This window comes from Gymnodraco acuticeps, unplaced genomic scaffold (assembly GCF_902827175.1).
Source record: "Gymnodraco acuticeps unplaced genomic scaffold, fGymAcu1.1, whole genome shotgun sequence".
NCBI lineage: Eukaryota > Metazoa > Chordata > Actinopteri > Perciformes > Bathydraconidae > Gymnodraco > Gymnodraco acuticeps.
The window spans coordinates 2,230,953-2,249,430 of NW_022989755.1; the positions used below are offsets into that span (position 1 = coordinate 2,230,953).

General features: G+C 42.4%; 1 protein-coding gene across 4 annotated transcripts in view; it reads right to left on the reverse strand.

Moving 5' to 3' along the window:
- The window catches only part of LOC117543847 (C-terminal-binding protein 2), a 94,342-nt gene that overhangs the window by 51,706 nt on the left and 24,158 nt on the right, over positions 1-18,478 (reverse strand). For 2 of the 4 annotated variants that reach the window (XM_034212437.1, XM_034212451.1), the window contains exon 2: positions 5,506-5,714. In XM_034212437.1, the coding sequence (XP_034068328.1) occupies positions 5,506-5,575 (70 nt within the window). In that variant the 5' untranslated portion in view covers positions 5,576-5,714. Of the gene's footprint in view, positions 1-5,505; positions 5,715-8,712; positions 8,732-18,478 lie in introns of those variants that run through there. The other 2 variants (XM_034212445.1, XM_034212459.1) reach the window with 2 other exon arrangements.

Sequence of the window (18,478 nt, forward strand, 5' to 3'; positions counted from 1 at the left end):
ACGCTAACGGCGGGACTTGGCAGGCAGCGCAGGGAGAGATAGCTGCAAAATGATTTAGATAGCTGCAACTCTACAACTGCTGATCCATTAAACTTTCATAGGGACTTCATAAATTAAAAGCATGACTGGAAGAACTTGAACATTCTACTCAATTACTGTGATTGTACAGTATATTAAAGTTTTAACGAGCCCCTGGGCCTTTTCTTGCTCTAACACAAGTACCGGGGGGAAGGAGGGGCGATCAGGAAAGAAAAACACATGGTACCAATCCTGGTCCGATGGCTTTTCGGAGGGTTCACATCTGCTGTGTTAGCAAGACTCTGTCCTCCACCTCTACTACCTCACATCTCTGCAGTGCATGACACAGCGTGTTGCACATTTGCATGGGTGGGAGGACCGTAGTGAAGAGCGTGAGCCGCTACTGCAAACCTTTTATCAGCAAGGCGAGACCTCTGGTAGACCTGGTGAGGCAACTGATTAGAGTTTTGTCTTCCATTTTGGTTTGTTCCCTACGTTCCGCCTGCCTATCATTATCAAGCCAGTGGCCCATACTCTATCACAGATGGGCCAGACAGAAGGGAGAGACGACAGCCCGCTTGCTTTTTGGAGAGACGAGGAGTGTGCAGCTGAGTGAGAGAAGAGGGAGGGAAGGAGAGTGAGAGAGAGAAGAAAGGATAGAACCGAAAATGTAATTTGCCTCCACGTCACTGATGAAAAAAGATATGTGGACTCGAAGTTAATCGAAAGAGCACTTTTTCAATATGTTCAACTAGGCTGTGGTTGTAAGTGAGATAAAGTGCAAAGTAAGGACTTAATGAAGTATAACACATCTGTTATAAATGCACACCCCTTAGTAGTGCTTACACATGGTTTTAGGTCAGTAAGTCCTCTCTTTTGATTTAAAAAAACTTTAAGACCATTATATAATTTTCCGTAACAAAATAAGACCAACAACTAATTGATCCATTTTAAATGTTATCTCCAACCCAAGCAGCCGTTCTTATATTCTCCTTCTTATAAAACACCTGCACAAAATACTGTTTAATACTCTATCAGAGCAAAAAATTATAATAATTGAGAAATTGTAATACAGGCTTGATTTCAGAATTACACCCACGACAGATTTGAATCCCCGACGATGAATTGCATCCTTGTCAACACTCCAAAAGATTTGAGGTTTGATACCCAGCCTTTATTTTCTTAAGAACGCCAGGGCATTATCGAGCAACCGACTTGTGTGAGGTAAAAAACAAACATAAAGCCAAAAGCGTAGAATACACTTACCATTTGACATGACATTTACCCTTAATTGCTATGACTCCATTAAGGTATCAGTTTAACATCAATTAATTTATTCAAGCAAATAAAATAATCACTATAAAGCAGAAATGGCTGCTGAGCGGCTTTTATGTTTTGTTCGGCCACATATTATATTCCTCATTATGCAGGAATAAAATGTCATCATGTAACACAGCATGAATAAAATGCAGATGTTGATTAAAACATTATCTGACTAGATTAAAGCAGCTCTAATCCAACCCAGGGGGAAACAGTATTGCCGGGTACAAGCAAAACAACAATCATAGTTAAAAAAACAAAACAGAACCATCCTCCCTCCCAGCCAATCGGCCAGTTGCTGCAGAATGATAAACATTGATTCAGCTCAAATTAAGCTGAGAACATGAAAGGACCAGGAACACGGCAGATCACTCCTCATCTCTTCAGATGACAGAAATGAATCTCTTCACCCCTGAGAGGGAGAGAGAAAGCTCCTCTCTATTCCTCATAACGCTGAATTAAAGCTGAAGCTTCCCAGCAGCTGCTTTGATTGAGCTAACTAGCCGCTTTTAATAAAAACAGTCGCAACCAGCTCCCTGTCTCCTTATTTGCAGACAGGCCAGATTATGCTAAATACATATCAAGGACTTTAATGGCTTAATCAGCCTGGTCATCTAGCCACTGCCGGGCTTCCTTAGATACTGCATTTCTGATCACACTGCCATGAATGTCGATGTTATACAACCAGAACAATGTTGTGATATTTAAAAATGTTAAATGCGACACCTTGCATGGCGTTGGAAACAGTCTTGGACAACAGGGGTTGTTTTTTGTGGTTGAAAAACATTAGAAACAAAAGCTGTATTTGGACAGCGCAGTGTGTGGTCTCAGCAGACGTTTTTTTGAAAGAGAACGCTCCAGATTTTCTCTTGAAAGAAGACACAGCGCGAGTCACGGATTCATCTGGTCTGTGTCTGTTTGCCAACCGCGGCCCGGTTGAAGTGTGAACCTGGATTCATATGAGTTACACCCGGCAGTAGCCAAATGAGCCCTGTGAGGATTTCACCTGAATGTGCAACAGAAAGCAGAGCCCTCGCTTCATGTGTGTGTTTTTCAGCATGTGCTGAGACAATCGCCATGGCAGCCTTATCACGCCAGTACATGCAATCAGCAAAACAACTTTGCCTGGTCATTGGCTCATGAACAAATCACAAATCACAAGCTGTTTTTTTTCTTTACGCCCTCACAATGGTCGCCAGAGGACTGATTCACTGATCCTGTATGACGGCCATCTGGAGAGTTAGAGTGTGTGTGTTTGTGAGTGTGTCTGAGAGAAGGAACGTCGGCAGGTATGCTCACCATTAAGTAGCTCTGCATGCATCACAGCAACACCTGTTACCGTCTCTCTGTGTTTCTCCTGTGGGCTTTGCGCTCTTGCCCAGCAGAGCAGACTAACTGTTGTTCCCCCAGGAATGACTAACTACCTCAGCTGTCCCATTCACACACATGCAACAGCTGGACGCCAACCACAACTCTAATCAGGAAGGATTTCCACCAATGAATGCTCCACCTGTGATATGAAATATGACTGCTTTATGATTCAGATCATGAATGAGCCATTATTCAACATTATACTCTTTCAAATTCCAGTGGGCTCATATTGCTGTAATATCATCTTGTCATGTTATTAGTTTAGTACATACTGAAGTGCAATTTGTAATCATTAACTGATAATGAATCATTTAAAAAAAGTTAAAATGTCATTGCCAATAGTGTCATCATACCACACGTGTCTGTAGGCTATGTGTAAAGAGACTGTTTGCAGCTGGCTAACTTAGCTTAGCATAAGATTGGAATCAGTTGGAAACAGCTAGTCTAAAGTCTTCTGTATTTAATCTGTACACAAATCCACAACCCAGCATTTTACAGGGCGTTACATCATGAATTATTTCTATGTCCTGAACCAGTTACTTCCTGAAGTCTCCGCTGGTTGCCTGGCAACTGGTCCTGGCCAAAATATGTCCAAGAGCTTCAGAGGTGGTGGCAGGCTGACCATTGGACAGAGCCAGGCTAACTCTGTTGAAAGCTAAGCTAACCAGCTGCTAACTAAAGAGTGTCCTGTACATAAAGAGAGCAGCATCAATCATTTCATTTAAACCTCGGCAGGAAAGCAAATAAAAGAGACTTTCCAAATAATTGTTGTATTTACATTATAAAATTCCAGACATTTTGGTCATGTTGGGCTTTCGAAGGCTGACTCTCTCTTTTCCAGGAAAGAAATATGAATTATCCGGATTAAATTAAAATGAATTTTGTATTCTATTTTTAAATACCTGGGCTTGCAAACAATGATTTAACATAGCATGTATACAGTCAAATGGGAAGGGATTCAATTGAACCACTTAACTGAGTCAACAAAATGTGGGTCTTATTCAAAAACAGGGGTGTGGTTGCTAGACTATTAATCACCATTAAGAAAATTAAGTGTTTAGTTTTCTTTCTTTTTAAATGACATTGTACTGTAATATATTCTCCTAATGCATGATTTTTGTAACGCTACAAACAACTACCTTGGATCAAAAAAATGCGCATTACTTTTCAGCAGCAATGGCAAAAACTACAAATGTGGATTAGAATTCTAACTATGGGCTTTAACAGGATAAGCAATATATGTCCTTCGTCTTCATGAGCACAACGGCGAGGTGTGCTTACATCATGCTGCAAAACAAATATGCTGGCACTGAGGGTAATGGTGCGTCGAGCATCATTTTCCAGCACTGCAGTCATGTCTGCCTCTCCCTGCGCTGGCTCCAGGAGGGCCCAGCAGCTTAACAAGCCTCTCGGGGACCCAGGCAGCGGAGAGGAGATGATTTTACCTCCGGACAAAATCTGACAACTACACACACAAACACACATGCATACACATACACACACACTTGCTGGGTAAAGTCAAACAAGTGGGTTTAAAAATGCACATCCAGAAGGCTTCAGACACAGTTTATACACCCACACAGCGACTCATGTTTCTTGTTGCCTGGGCTGACTTTTTCATGTAGCTATGCACACAGCAGGGGGCTCCTATTCTATGTGCAGGCCCTTCAATACAACACCGCTGTCTAATCCGCAACCTAAAGCCTAATAATCACTGCCGTTCATGGTGTAAAATTGGCTGCTTCCAAAACAGCCGTGACAGGATAGAAGCCATTCAATCCCCCGAGGTAATCTTTACTTCAGTTCGGATGTTAAGAGATTCTCTATAACCATAAGTCACATAACAGACACTCCTACACAAACAAACACAATTCACAGAGAGGCCAGAGTAAAGCGGTAATCTCGTTTACATCCGCCGAACGACTGTTTGCTGCTGAGGTCAACATTTATACACTGTTAACTGAAGTATCTGACATGTGCGGTGTGCCAGGAGAAAATGATAGCAATCAATGGGTATTGATCACCAATAGGTCTCAGGGTTGTGCTAATAACAATGACGATGGTTTGCCAGGCTATGTACATCTCAAGCTGTATCAGTGAGGGGAGAAGACAGGTTAAGTACTTTATTGCTAAATAACTCATGGTTTTATTTGTAAAGTCCCATGTTTGTTCATTTGTTAGAATAAACACATGTAGGTTAAAACTGGGCTAATTTAATCATCTGGGTTAACTACAATCATCAATATAATTTTAATGATTATATTTGCATATGTAGTTCAAGCCCTGATTCAAATTTAAATCACAGAAAGGTTGTTAAAACAAAAGCTATGTAATTTAGAGGTCTAAAAATAATGTGAACCAACTATAGCTCAGCGTTAACCTTGATATCTCCATGTCTTTTTGCATGCAAATCAGTGCTCACTGGATAACTGCTGGAATTATAATCATTCTGCTAACCACTAAGACCATGATTATTTATGAAATCATTTCTCCAGAGATGGAAACAAATAAGGTTTGGTGCAATTAATGCTTCTCTTCATAATAATCCTAGAATTTATCAGACAATTACCGGTGATTCATTTCATGTACTGGAGCTCTAAACTATATCACGCACCCATATCAAGTTTAATTAACTGTGAAGTCCAAAATTGTGATTGTAAACATGATGCGATTCACCCCGCAGCACTGCTTGTATGTGTGGAGGAGAACATTGGAACTACAGTGTTTGTTGTGAACAGTGCAGAAAAACAACTTTGCGAGGAATGAGTGAAGGTAAAAAATTTGGAAAAGACATACTCATGAGTTTACCTTCGCAGATCCGATCTAGCCTCTGCCTCTTCACTTTGTGTTTGTCAGTTAGGGACATGGCGTCAAACACAAGACAGGAAAGGACGGCACGGATCGGCACGGCACCTCTCCTCCTCAGCCGCAGATACTGACAATGTTCAGACTCCTAGTGCACTGTCAGCACTATTCCCCGGGGCATACCGCCTCGGCACATACACCTGCAGGTACAGAAAACCCTGGTTAGACACAACGCTGGCACACACATGCTGTATACACACATTATTGATGTACAAGCAGTTGGAAAACTCTGACACAGGAAGGCATTAAAGAGTCCTTGACTACACAGTACTCTCTGAGCCTCGTGCTCACAAAGAGCCCGGGAAGCTCCGGGCGATAGATACACAGAAAACCAGATAATCACATTCTCACACACACACTTACTCAGATACTGTTGGGGACAAAGTGCCATGCTTTAAAAGCACCACTTTTCTCCTGTTTGAAGTGTGTTTTCTTTCACTGACAAACACTCATCTCAAGCTCCATCTTACCCGTCACCTTCCTTTATTGATCACAGTGACATTTGAGGCTTCTTGACTCAGATGGCAAATAATAGAAATCTACTTTTTAATCTCTTTCTTTGCACTCAAAACAAAGCAGGCAAATAAATGTGTATTCGTCTGACAGCAGTTGATCCAGGCACATGTGAAAGAAGAGAGGGATAGAACTTGTGAGGAGAGATGTATCATTTAACAAAATGAAGCTCTTGAGTTGATGTGCTGCACCTGAGGGTTGACAGATTAACGTGTAATGGCGCATTCAGGCCAATAGAGGGTAGTTAAAATCTATTGAGAGAGAAGCACACCATCTCTAACACCTCTTCAACAACATATAGATTCCTTAGCCCATGTATTCCCTAACCACACAAAAAAAAACATCCAATGGAGAAAATGATTTATTTTTACCAGAATTTGGACTGACAACTGTAATCATACTTTGTATTTCACTATCACTGACAAACATGCGCAAATATACCGTGTTAGAGTGAAAACAAAGGGTATGTTTTTACTGGCAGAACATTTGGAGAACAGTTTGGATCAGCATCTTAGAGAATTAGACTAAAGCGATTGCAGCACAACAGGGATTAAATGCCGCACTAAAAAAAACTCAAATTCCACATCTCGCTCTTCCAGGACCGGAGCCAGAAAGAAGCGCCTCTCTTCCTAGAAAGTGCTGACACTGTGAGAATCATTGCCAGTGCCAGTAAGCACTAAAACATTATTTATTAGTCAAACTTATTCGTAAAAGTCTTCATCAATCCTTTGAAAGACAGGCGAAGGATCTTGTTGAGCATCAGAACAAAATCATTCCAAAAGACGCCTGCCCTAAATTCTGTTATTTAAATTCCCACATTTATCATCTCAATTTAGGAGATGGTTCTGCGTAGAATGGAAATGATTTATGATAATAACTTCCACACTAATACATTATGTGAATAGTCCTTAATTGCAGCCTAGATATCTCATATCATATACTTAAAAACTACACTTGAAAATATAACATTTTACGAAAACGGAAAAGCAAATCATGTTTTACTGTATGACACATTTAACCGCCTTTTTATAAGAAATCTTCGTGTCTTCTCTGTAGTCAGGAAAGAGCAATTTAGACGAGAGTTAGCTACACACAATTCACTTCCATGGTGTTTCTCCACCCTGCTCCTTGATTCATTTCAGTTCCTCTCCCTGTCCCTCCTCCTTCCTTTTCATCTGTCCATCTCTCTGTAGTGCTGCTGCCTCTGAGGTCTCTCACAGAGTCATCAATCACAGGGCACTCTTCCAGGGCTGTCCGTGTGTGTGTGTGTGTGTGTGTGTGTGTGTGTGTGTGTGTGTGTGTGTGTGTGTGTGTGTGTGTGTGTGTGTGTGACATTAAGAGGGAGAGTGGCAGAGAGAGGGAAGTAGAGATAACGGGCGCTTACAGGGACTATGAAGACCCACACAGACGCCAAACCATCCTCACTTCCTATCTCCTCCCCCCTTTTCTGCTGCACTCATTCCCCTAAACCCACATCAAACAGAGTGGTCCCAAAACTTGAAAAACCTCCCTCCACTTTACTTTATTAAATACAGCCAAGTATGACCTCCATTCTTACATGAAAAATGTAGCGGGGCACTACTTCTCCATGCATCAGAGGAAAAGCTGAAACAAAGACGGCAGTGCAGCCAGCAGGGTCTGAGGGGGTATTTAGGAAGGGGTTTTACACTCCCAATCCAAACACAAAGGTCATATACATGAATCTTAATATTTAAGAGGCATTAAAAGTCAGATGATCGATAAAACTCCCTGCCTGCGGGGCCACAGCTCATTGAAAGAGAAACATTTGTGCGCGAGAGGCCGAGACATTAAATGTAGGAATCCATATCTGTGAGGGCCGTCTCTGTCTTCCAAGGACGGCTCCGCTGTGAGCACAATCACAGTCCACAAACTCTGCTCAATGTCAGCAACACACACAGATCACTGTCCAGCACTGTCTGCAGAGGTGGGGGAAGGGCAGGAGTTTATTACAGCACAATAGATAGAGACAAATGCACACAAAGCGCTGGTTTAGGTTGGTGCTGAAACAACTAGCAATAGAACATTGACACAAAATAAACCGACAATCAATGGCTTGTTCAACATTTTGCGAAATGTCCTTATTGCTATTCAAAGATTACCCTATACTTTGTTCATACAGACAAGTCCATCAACTAGGATGTCACCTAGCTGGTCATTTCCCAAAAGGTTAGCTCATTCATTGAATCTGTTTATTGGCTAATTAACTATTTCTATGATAGATAGACAGTGATGGCCATTTCACATCATATTGCTAGATTCTATTGACCAAGCAATTTTGTGGTTATCTTTTGAACACTGAAAAGAACCATTGGTTTATCAGTAGTTTCATTCTCCACCCAATGTAATGACTTTAACCACGGCAGAATGTGTAAAACCACGAGTCATATTCAATTAATCCACGACGGCATCTTCTTGTAATGCGATGACGTTTAATAATGACGCCAATCTTGTTGCAATCCATCTTCCCATTGAGAGACAAACACTAACAGAATTGTCTCCGATGTGATTAATTGACTTTGCTGAAATAAGAAAATAATTTGGTTTGGTAAACAGATACGAGCCCCGCCCCTGACAGACGTTCATTAGAAAGCAGTGATTACTTACTTTATTAGACACTTAGTGAGGGGGGGGGTCTACTGATCAGAGGCCATCTTGCACAGTCAAAAGAGCCATTGCAGTAACAGTATCACTTCATGTGTTGACAGATCAGCGTGATTTGGTTTGATCTCTAAAAAGGACAGAAAAGCTGCTTTTTATTGTTTAATACAAACAGAAATGTGTTTGGACAGGCGGCAGATTGTTCAAAAGCCAAACTGAAGACAGAGTGGGGCTCCGGTGGGTGAGTTTGAGAGATTGAATAATTAAAAAGGTCATGCTACCTGCCTGCTGTGTGTCACTTGACACATGGAGACAAGCACACACACGCACACACACATAGTTCTGAGCGAGGCACAACACACACTGGGGCAAAGACTGAAGAGACGAGTCATTTGGGGGAATGATCATTTTCCCTCGAACACGATGTAGTTTGTGAACTAATTGGGTGAATCCATAATTAATTTGCTGACATTAAGCCTTAGGGTCTGCTCCACTAAGACTACTTTCTTTCTAAGGATGTGATGAAGTGCTGGTGAAGCCTCAGGCTCACCACTGATGGGAGACTTGTTCTGATGCTTCACAGTGCAGGTTCTGACATTTACGGGAAATATCGAATAGCAATACATCTCCACACGTGTCAGTTAACTCCCCATACTGCAGGGATTATTTGAATGTGAGCCGACATTCCTCCAACGAAACATTTAAGTGATGGATAAATCCAGAAAATCCATACTCGACATGTTTTCAATTCACATCAAAACCATAACAGGGTACGGTTGTATTCCTCACCCGGCCGGTCGGTATCCTCAGGGAAGCGAAGGATCAATGCTGAGAGATATAAAGAGAGTTTTCACAACCTTTCCTAGTGCTGATGAGACTTGTACGGCTCTTTGACTTATTAAAGTGGAGTCACCCCCCATTTGCTGTAAATGCCAAGTCAAATCGTTCAAACATGACTGACCATATTTAGGAAAAACAACAGCTAGTGTTTGAAGGCTTTGACACCGACCATTTTCTTTTTGGTCATTCAAATGCCTTTGAATTTTGATGTTTTTTTCAGCCTTTAATGTTTGCATGTAGCATCATTTTAATAACAAAAGCACTTGGCTGGCCCTTTTTTAAACACCTAATATATTTCCTTCGACTTATGATTATAATGTCAACATAAGGAGGTCCCTTTTTCCATCTCATGGCAAAAACATTGCACCAAATTACACAAAAATATGCTATGTTTGTCCATTCAACAAGCAAACCAAACTTGCATTTTCTTATGAGCTACTGGACTCGGTTGAATAAAACATTAAACAACGGCTCAATAATCCTAGATTGTTTATCTCTGATCTAGATCACAATTTTTGGGCATTTTCAATTATAAAAACAAATGAAGAGTAGCGTTCAGGCTTGGCACAGGTATGCACACTTAGAGTCTGAGCTCATGTATCTGATAATTACAATGAAAATACAGATGCTGGGGTTTTACAATTTCACTTAAATAATATGACTTGCAGCTAAAAGCTCCCAAAATGTAAGTGAGGTAGGATAAGATTGCATTATGTAACCATAAATCCTTATACTTCAACAATGTTTCACTGGCAATCTGACCACTTTTTCAGTCTGTGGCGAAAATACAGAAACCACCCTGACACCTTTAATCAATCATCATTAGGAATGAACTCCAGAAATATGTTCACAGTGTTCTGTCTGACTTATTGTGCAGAGGAATGGAATGTTATTTGTAAGTTCAAGCACAGATTGTCAGAGGCATGATATTTCTATCTGTGTAGGATGGACAGTTGTAAAAGATTAAGATTGTTAAACTGGTTATCTTTAGTAAGATTACAAATTATATTTCATTCAGGGTAAGCTTTAGATGAAATCTTCCAATGAGTTGTCAAACACACTGCAGCTCTGACGTCTGTATTTATCTTCCCCAGCTGGCAACCTCTTTAAAATGTCATTGGACTGCCTCGATGCGAGTTCTGTGCTAATCCTAATGCCAAGACTTTAAAATCACCAAGTGCTTGCTTTCAGATAGAGTTGGATAACTTCAGTAGTTTCTTCTCCTGACATAATTTCCCAGCGGAGTAAGACTGGAAAGAAATTGTGAGGAGAGACAACTGTTAAAAGTTATCTGACAGGGTGCAGCATGAAAACGTACAGAAACTTCCATCTCTCAAAGCTGATTCCTATCAAAAGCCCGAGCTCAGCAAGCCTCTTCAGAGACTTTGAAATGAGAACCTCCAAAGCAAGTTAAAGTCTCAACACTTTCACCCAAAGAGGCACACTTCTCTCCAAAAACACCTCGATCCTCTAAAGGTCCTTTTAGAATAACAAACACAAGTCTCAATGACAAAGCTGTTTATACTATTGATATTGCAATTAGTACCCTCTTGTTTTTTTCTTCAAAAATCCCCTGTTTTCTTTCCACTAGCGCCCCATTTGAACAATGGGGGCCATTTTTCCCTTTCAGATGCTGGAGTTCCTCCAGAGGTAAATCTGTCAGCGTTGGGCAAAAACAAAGAAGGAAAAAACAGGAAAGTGTGGACACCCTGCGGCAAAAGCCCCGCTCTACTATTAATATCAACTTACATGCCCAGATCCTCAGCACATCAGTGCGATTTCCATGGACTAAATGGGGCCTGTGACGGCGTAGGCAGGTGACAGCTTTGACACAAGTACATTTAGCATGGTTAGCATGCCAAACTGAATGCCTCCAAACGGTAGATTTTTTTTTAACTAGTGGCATCAGTAATGAAAATGTACTTTGGAAATATACAAAGAAGGCAGCACTTGAGTTCTAAGCTACTGTAGCCCACCTTGTGCTATTTACATCCGATCAATAAACTGTTGTTTCTCAAAGTTCCAGAGGCGGAGGTTATCAGTGCAAGCCACAACCGCAGCCAAAGCTGAAAACACTTCCAGTGCAGGAAAGCGCCTGCAGCGTGCCAACCTGGCGAGCAGAGGGAAGGCGTGGCCTGCTCTGCGAGGGTGAGCTAAGAACTGCGCTCGCCACCAGCTCGGTGTCAGCGAGAGGCCAGGCTCCGGCTCAGACAGCCTGCCTGGGTCCAGCCGGCTCAGCACGGCTCCCTCTGGGTCCTTCCAGGAAGAGCCAGCATGATTCAAAGCTTCCTGGTGCAGGAGAACGAGGTGCTTCTACTCCCCCCAGAATGTGCCCACCAACACACACACACACTCACACACACACACATATTGCTCAGCCCACTCCCTGTGGACGATGAGACAGCCAACTCCTAGCTTTACTTGGGCTTACTTTGGGAGGAAGCCAAGTTAAACAATGTGTTTGATAAAGTCCAGAGAAGAGTGGTGAGAGAAACACAGAGAAGGAGCACGAGGTCCGTGCTTAACCACCAAGGAACAGGGATTCAAACATGCAGGAACACTTAAATATAATAATTTAAATTTGTCTAATTGTCCTAGTTTTGGCCATAGGTCCTAACAAATCATTGTACTCTAAAACAGTCAGGAAATATGAAGCATCAGCTAACTAGTTTAAAGAAATAACTCCAGGTTGATTGTTTGGAGAAAAAAGACAGCATATAATATGAGTTTATAAAAAACCTGTATTCACCTGACCCCTTTTGTTCGTCTTTATTTCAATGATGTTGACATTGCCCCAGATGTAAGCGGTTTGCAATGTGAACTGATAAATGTTGGCCAAGAGGAAAAACACACAAGCAGAATTTCTCTTTAAATGCAGTATTGGCCGTGTGGTTTGACTGCTCCCTGAGCACAGTTTAACTGGACGTATTTGGGAGAGCCAGAGCCAATATCTGACTTTATAGGAGAGCTTTCTATCCGAGCCCCTCTGATGGGCTCACAATACAAGGCTGGCCTCTCTCTCTCTTTTTACCACATCCTATCATCTCAGGCTCTACTAATGCGCCATGCTTCCAGGGACTGACACACACTCAAACACATATATATATATATATATATCCACACGCACATAACTCAGTCAATTAGTCCTGGCCCAACCTTGCAGCTGAGAGATAAATGGTGTGGAGTCTCAGCAGGCTTTTGCACGAAGCTGTGCTCCTTGTCCGCCATACAGTATGTAGAACAGCTCTCTGGAGGAATGCTAGCCCCTCCACCAAGTAAAGACGTGGCAAGCGCAAGGCTGAGGAGGGGCTCAAAGTGCTCTGGATTGTATTAAAATATGACCACAAGGACCCCCGACTCCCTAATCAGAGCTGCTGTAAGAAGCAAGAAGAAGAGAGGAAAGAGGAGGAGGTGAAGGTGTGGTGGGGTGTAAAGCTGGGTACAAAATTCCAGGTCATTCTACTTATGCCTCATTAACCGTTTGTCTGTGCGGTTGAGCGTCAACCTGTCTAATGTAAGACATCTAATGTTTGAAAAAAAAGGTATGAATCCAAACTAGCCTTTTCAGGTATGTTTATGTCCTTAGAAAAACACCTTAACAACCAAGAGATGGATACTTTTCAACAGAATCATGCCATAATAGCCAATATTTAGTTAATAGTCTTTCTTCTGTACCAAAAGCTGAATTTCCCCCATTCTCAGTGAAACTCAAGCAAACTGTTTTTAAGCTTAACCACAAAAAATATCAGTATCTTGGTGTGAAAAATCCCCATTTAGTGTAGGGATAACAGAGAGAAAAATCGGTTCTCTTATTTAAAAGACTGTGGTTTCAGCAGGTGGAAGACCAAGTAAAAAAGCCTCACGTCCACCGGTGTTGTAAATCAAGCGGTGTAAGCTGCATTATCTGCAACAACATGACATCCTTTTAACACCTGACACCTCGGTAACAAGCGTCTACCCCCAGCGGGTCCAGTTGACATATTATATACGGCTCCCACTACTCACTAACTGTTCACGAGATCCTATCAGTGCATGCACACACCTTTAAATCAGCCTCCAATGCCAGCAGGGCGGGGCGGATGTTTGTGAGAGCCCTACCTGACTGCAAGATATAGCAACACACACACACACAAGTACACAAACACACAGCGAGGTGAAAAATTACAGTGAGGGTCTGGCGGATTAACTGCGGAATAAAAAGTGCTGATGGGCGACAAAGGAGAAAAAACAGCTATTCATCACCCTGGCACAGGATCAAACTTGCACACTTCTCAAATGCCCTCTTTGAGTTATTGTGCAGCGCGGCTCTGGTGGCAGCTCCACAGATAATGCTGCCCTACCTGAATTGATTCAAACGGGGACGCATCCTCTCTTTCTGAAGATGGAGAGCATCCCTGCATCTCCTCAATGCTAAAGTGGGAGACATATGTTACTATGTATTTAACAAGCAGACTGAGATTTATTTCCCCCCTTCTTTGTGAGTGTGTTTGCATGAGGCCGAGGTCATTTTCTCAAACAAATGCGGTCGCCGTGTTTTTGCTGGTGCAGCGTTTCTCCAAACCTGGTGGGGAAACAAATTGACGGCATCTGTGTGAAACTTAAATCACTTTTACAGCACTCTACATGCTGCTGTTCCAACTTACACTCAGGCACTGCAATTCTTTCAGATTATATGTATGCAACAACTGGACTCATATGCAAGCATGTGTCAAATATGTGAGGCCTACAGAACTGCTTCATCTGCCATAGATTCTCCAAGTCACTGCTCTAGTCTTTACTGGTTGAAGGACCACCATTCATTGAAATTCATTATCTCAACTCCATTAACACCATATTCATACTTCAAACCTCTCGGTGACCCCGAAGAACACTGCTCCCGTCACGGAAGAAACGTTTCATCATACGATAAAGACACTTGGATTTATTCATCTTGCCATCTTGATCTTAATTGAGGTCAATTGAAGCTACTCATGCCCCACAGCATGAAAGGATGAGCTTAAACGTATCATGGAATTATGTAAGCATCTGCAATTGTGTTCACAAATTCATATTTTTTCTGATCATTTGTAAACCCTTTGTATATAAGAAGGCTTTCCGTCAGACTTATCTTAGACACATACTAAGGAACAACCAATGAATCATTCAATTAATGGTAAAACATCTAAATACCCATAACAACTATCTAGAAACTCTTTTTAGTTTTTGTCAAACCATGCCCAAAAAGCAAATGTATTGAATTTAAAAACTAGTTAAAAGAAAAGCCAAACACCCAAAAAGCGCTTTTCAAGCATTTTGGCTTGACGAGCGTCGAATAATGAATCAGTTAATCGACTAATAGTTTCAGCACTAACCCGCATTGAATGGAAGTTCTGCAATCTCTGCTCCACAGGCTGCCATCTGTTACAGTTTGGCTGCGGCTCTCAAAGACCAATCAAAGCACTGTGTTATCAACAATCTGAACATCAAAGGACGCTAATAAAAACCGTTAATATGAATATATTGTCATCAGTTTTATCTTCCAAACTGCTGTAAGTGTGGTATAATATCAGTGCTCCAATAGATAGGCCATTTAAATGCATGAGGACCGTGGTCTTGTGTGAATAGAGTAAAGAAGTGTATGTGGGTGCAGAAAGCGCTCAATGAGAACTCCTCCCAGGCCGTGACAGTACATAGCGTACACAACGGGTGAGAAAATGCCATGAAAGAGGATGAATCATGGGATTGTATCCACACTGAAGACTCACTGACTGCCTCGGGGTTTGGGTCAGTTGTGTAGTCTGAGAAGGGGCGACTGACACTCCGGACACTTGTAACATAAACAACAGCTACAAATCAGATATCCTCCTCATTCTTTGTCTTCGTTCATGAAACAGTCGCTGTCAGAGTTTTACCCCTGAATAAGAGCATGAGGATTGGCGGTGGCCTCTATTTCAACTCAGTGGGTCATGGGGGTCGCTGCGCTTTTTAAAGAAGAGAACAGCCCCCGTCACAGCGATGGGTTTTTCTCCTGCCGGTCACAAAATGTCTCCTGACACAAAGCCCTCATACTTGTATCAGCGCACTTCAGTATTGCCAACAAATATGTGACCTCCTTTTTTTACCTCCCACGGCTAAAAGAAAAAAGAAAGGAGTTGACTCACCTTTACCTTGCCGACTGAAATAAAACAAAGAAATGAAAACAATGTGCCGTGCAACTCTGCCAAACCAAATGTTGTTATTTTACTCCGCAAACTTTTGCTTGAGATAGTTAGAGGTAAGGTGACGGCTTCAACTTTATACTTGTTGTGTTGCCTGGGGGGGGAATGCTTTTCACTGTTTATCCATGAATGGCTGGTCTGAGCCAAGGCCTTTAAAGCTCTAGAGAAAGCCAACGCTGTCTGCCACTGCTAAAACATGATGGAAAAAATAATAGTGCTCGCAGAATAATGTCTTTGAACACTGAGTTACAAATGTGAAAAAAGATGGTTATTCGACCAGATTGAGGTCAATTCGGCCTTTTCGGCTTGAGCTACACTTGTAATTCTCGATGACTTGATTGAATTATCAGAAAAAAAATTCTGTAACTAGTTTGTTTTCATTAGTTCACGCTTATAATCAAATGATTTCAATGGCTCTTCATTTTTCGGTTCATCGTTTAAGTGATTGTTCCAGCAGAAATGCCAAACATTCATTGGTTCCAGCTATTGCTTTACTGTGTTTAATATCACGGTTGATTGAATAGTCTTTGATTTTGGACTGTCTGGGTCTGACATTTTTACCTAGAGCACTCCAAACGTACTGATTTGACAATTATAGACTGTACAATTCATCTTAAAACGACTGACATAAATAAATACTAAAATAAAATAATGGTTATATTTGACCCTACATTTTCTATCCGCTTTGTGAACCCCATGTTGTAGAATATGCTACCAGAACTCGTAATGTCTTTGAGGTGTGACCCCATCCATCTGCTCCTACTACACCAATCCCATAACACACACACACACCACCCCCACTCACCACACACAGAGGTCCCTCCGGATTAAATTAAGTGCATGGAGAGCGGGGCCCCATTACCCTGCAGAAACCACTTCACCGGTGGCTTTACTAGCCTGCGTTTCCCCCACAATTATAAAAGCACAAAGCTTAAGCCGGCGGTCAGCGATGAGGTTGGGGGGATCGGCCCCTTGTTGGGATGACCTTAGTGAACTTGGGGTGAGGGGTGAGGGCCCGACGTGACTGAGAGGCCACGAGGGTCCAGTTTAGGGGTGGGGGGGACCGATGTGTGTGTAGATTTGGCTGCTGTAGGGGCAGAAACCAAGCGGTGTTTGTTTTTTTTAAAAGAGAAGAAGAAACCTGATGCTGGAGGAAATACTGCTGTGAGTGGAACCTCTGTTAGTCAAATTAACTTCCAAAGTAATGGGAGGGGGGGGGGTACAGGGTGGCAAGGAGGAGGAGAGGAGGATGGAGGAGTAGGGGGTGGGAGTGTAGACTAGGTGACAGGCAGGATGGAGGTGTGTGTGTGTGCTGTGAGGGAGGCTGCAATCTTAGCACAAAAAAAATTAGCAATTCCACCCCGCGCTGAGTCTGCACGAGATTGAATGCATGAAACGCATGAATTATTGCGCAGAGAGGGGCTGAATTAACTCTATATATCACGGCAAGTCAAAACAGTTCAGGGGTGAGGGGCTGTGTGCCTCCGCTGATGAGGGGGAAGGGGATGGGATGAGTGCGTGGCATGCGGAGGAAGAGGGAAAAATAAAGTAACTCAACATTACTATCTCCTCCCATTAAAGTGAACCACTTCTCTCTCTACAGAGCCATGAAGCTGTCAAACTGACCTCTGATTTATTCTGCCCTTGCTCAGGCTCCTGTCCTAACTGTCGCATGCCTCCAATTAATTTTTTGTTGCTCTCCATCCCTTCCCTGTAAATGTAATGAGATTGCAGCGGCGAAAACTGCTGACTCCCATTAATGCACAATTCCTTAATAATACCGGCAGCAAAAGCAGAGAGAAAACGCACGCTCGCCCAATAATAGCATTTTAAGAACTGCACAGTTTTGTCGGGGATGTAATTAACATTACTCATCGCTATTTTTTTTTACATTTGCACATAAAAGCTGAAACCTGGCTTAAGTAAACACTGCATGTATTGTATTAAAGACTCTTTGTGATGAATACAATCATCGGGTTTGATCGCCGCTGCATCCATTTGTCCACCTACTCTTCACCCACTCAGCCGTGCCTTTCAGCAGAGACAGAAGTGGTTATGAAAAAGGAGCGAGCTGCTGTGAAGAGAAGAGGAAGTCCAGGGAAAGCACTTTTCACTATTTACAACAGCGGGTGCTCAGCCAGCAGCTGAGGCTAGCAGATGAGGAGGTCAGATAAGAGAAAATGGCTCCAGTTATTATGGCAGAGATCGAGCATCCTAACCTGCAGAGAAAAGGTCAACAATAGGCTAATTGAGTCACGATTTTAATTACCCTATAATATTTTTTGTCTAGTAGACACAGCGAGAGATATCATCTAGCGGCTGTGTTGATGGCGGTGTGTGCTGACCGTTACGGGGGGGCTGCAGGTGCACGGCGGGAGGTATTAAATAGACTGTTTTGGTCAAAGCTGAGCACAGCTGGCCGGTGTTGGTGTAGAGGGACTTTATTACCCTATAAACTATCTGAGTCAATTCACTCACACCATCTTCTGTGGGCCTCAAAAGCCCCCGATTCAATCACTGCTGAAACTCAGCATGGGGAGCCCTGGGAGACCGGAGAGGCTCGACTCATTGTTCTTCATGTCACCTTCTTAAACCGAAAGAACAACGTCCAATGTTCTCACACTGCTGGAGCTAAATGAAAGGAAATGCAGGCGGTTGTAGACGTGACCCGATACACCAGTGTAATACCCGGCAACATAAAGATTGATATGTTCTCATGGGCGACTAATAACTCC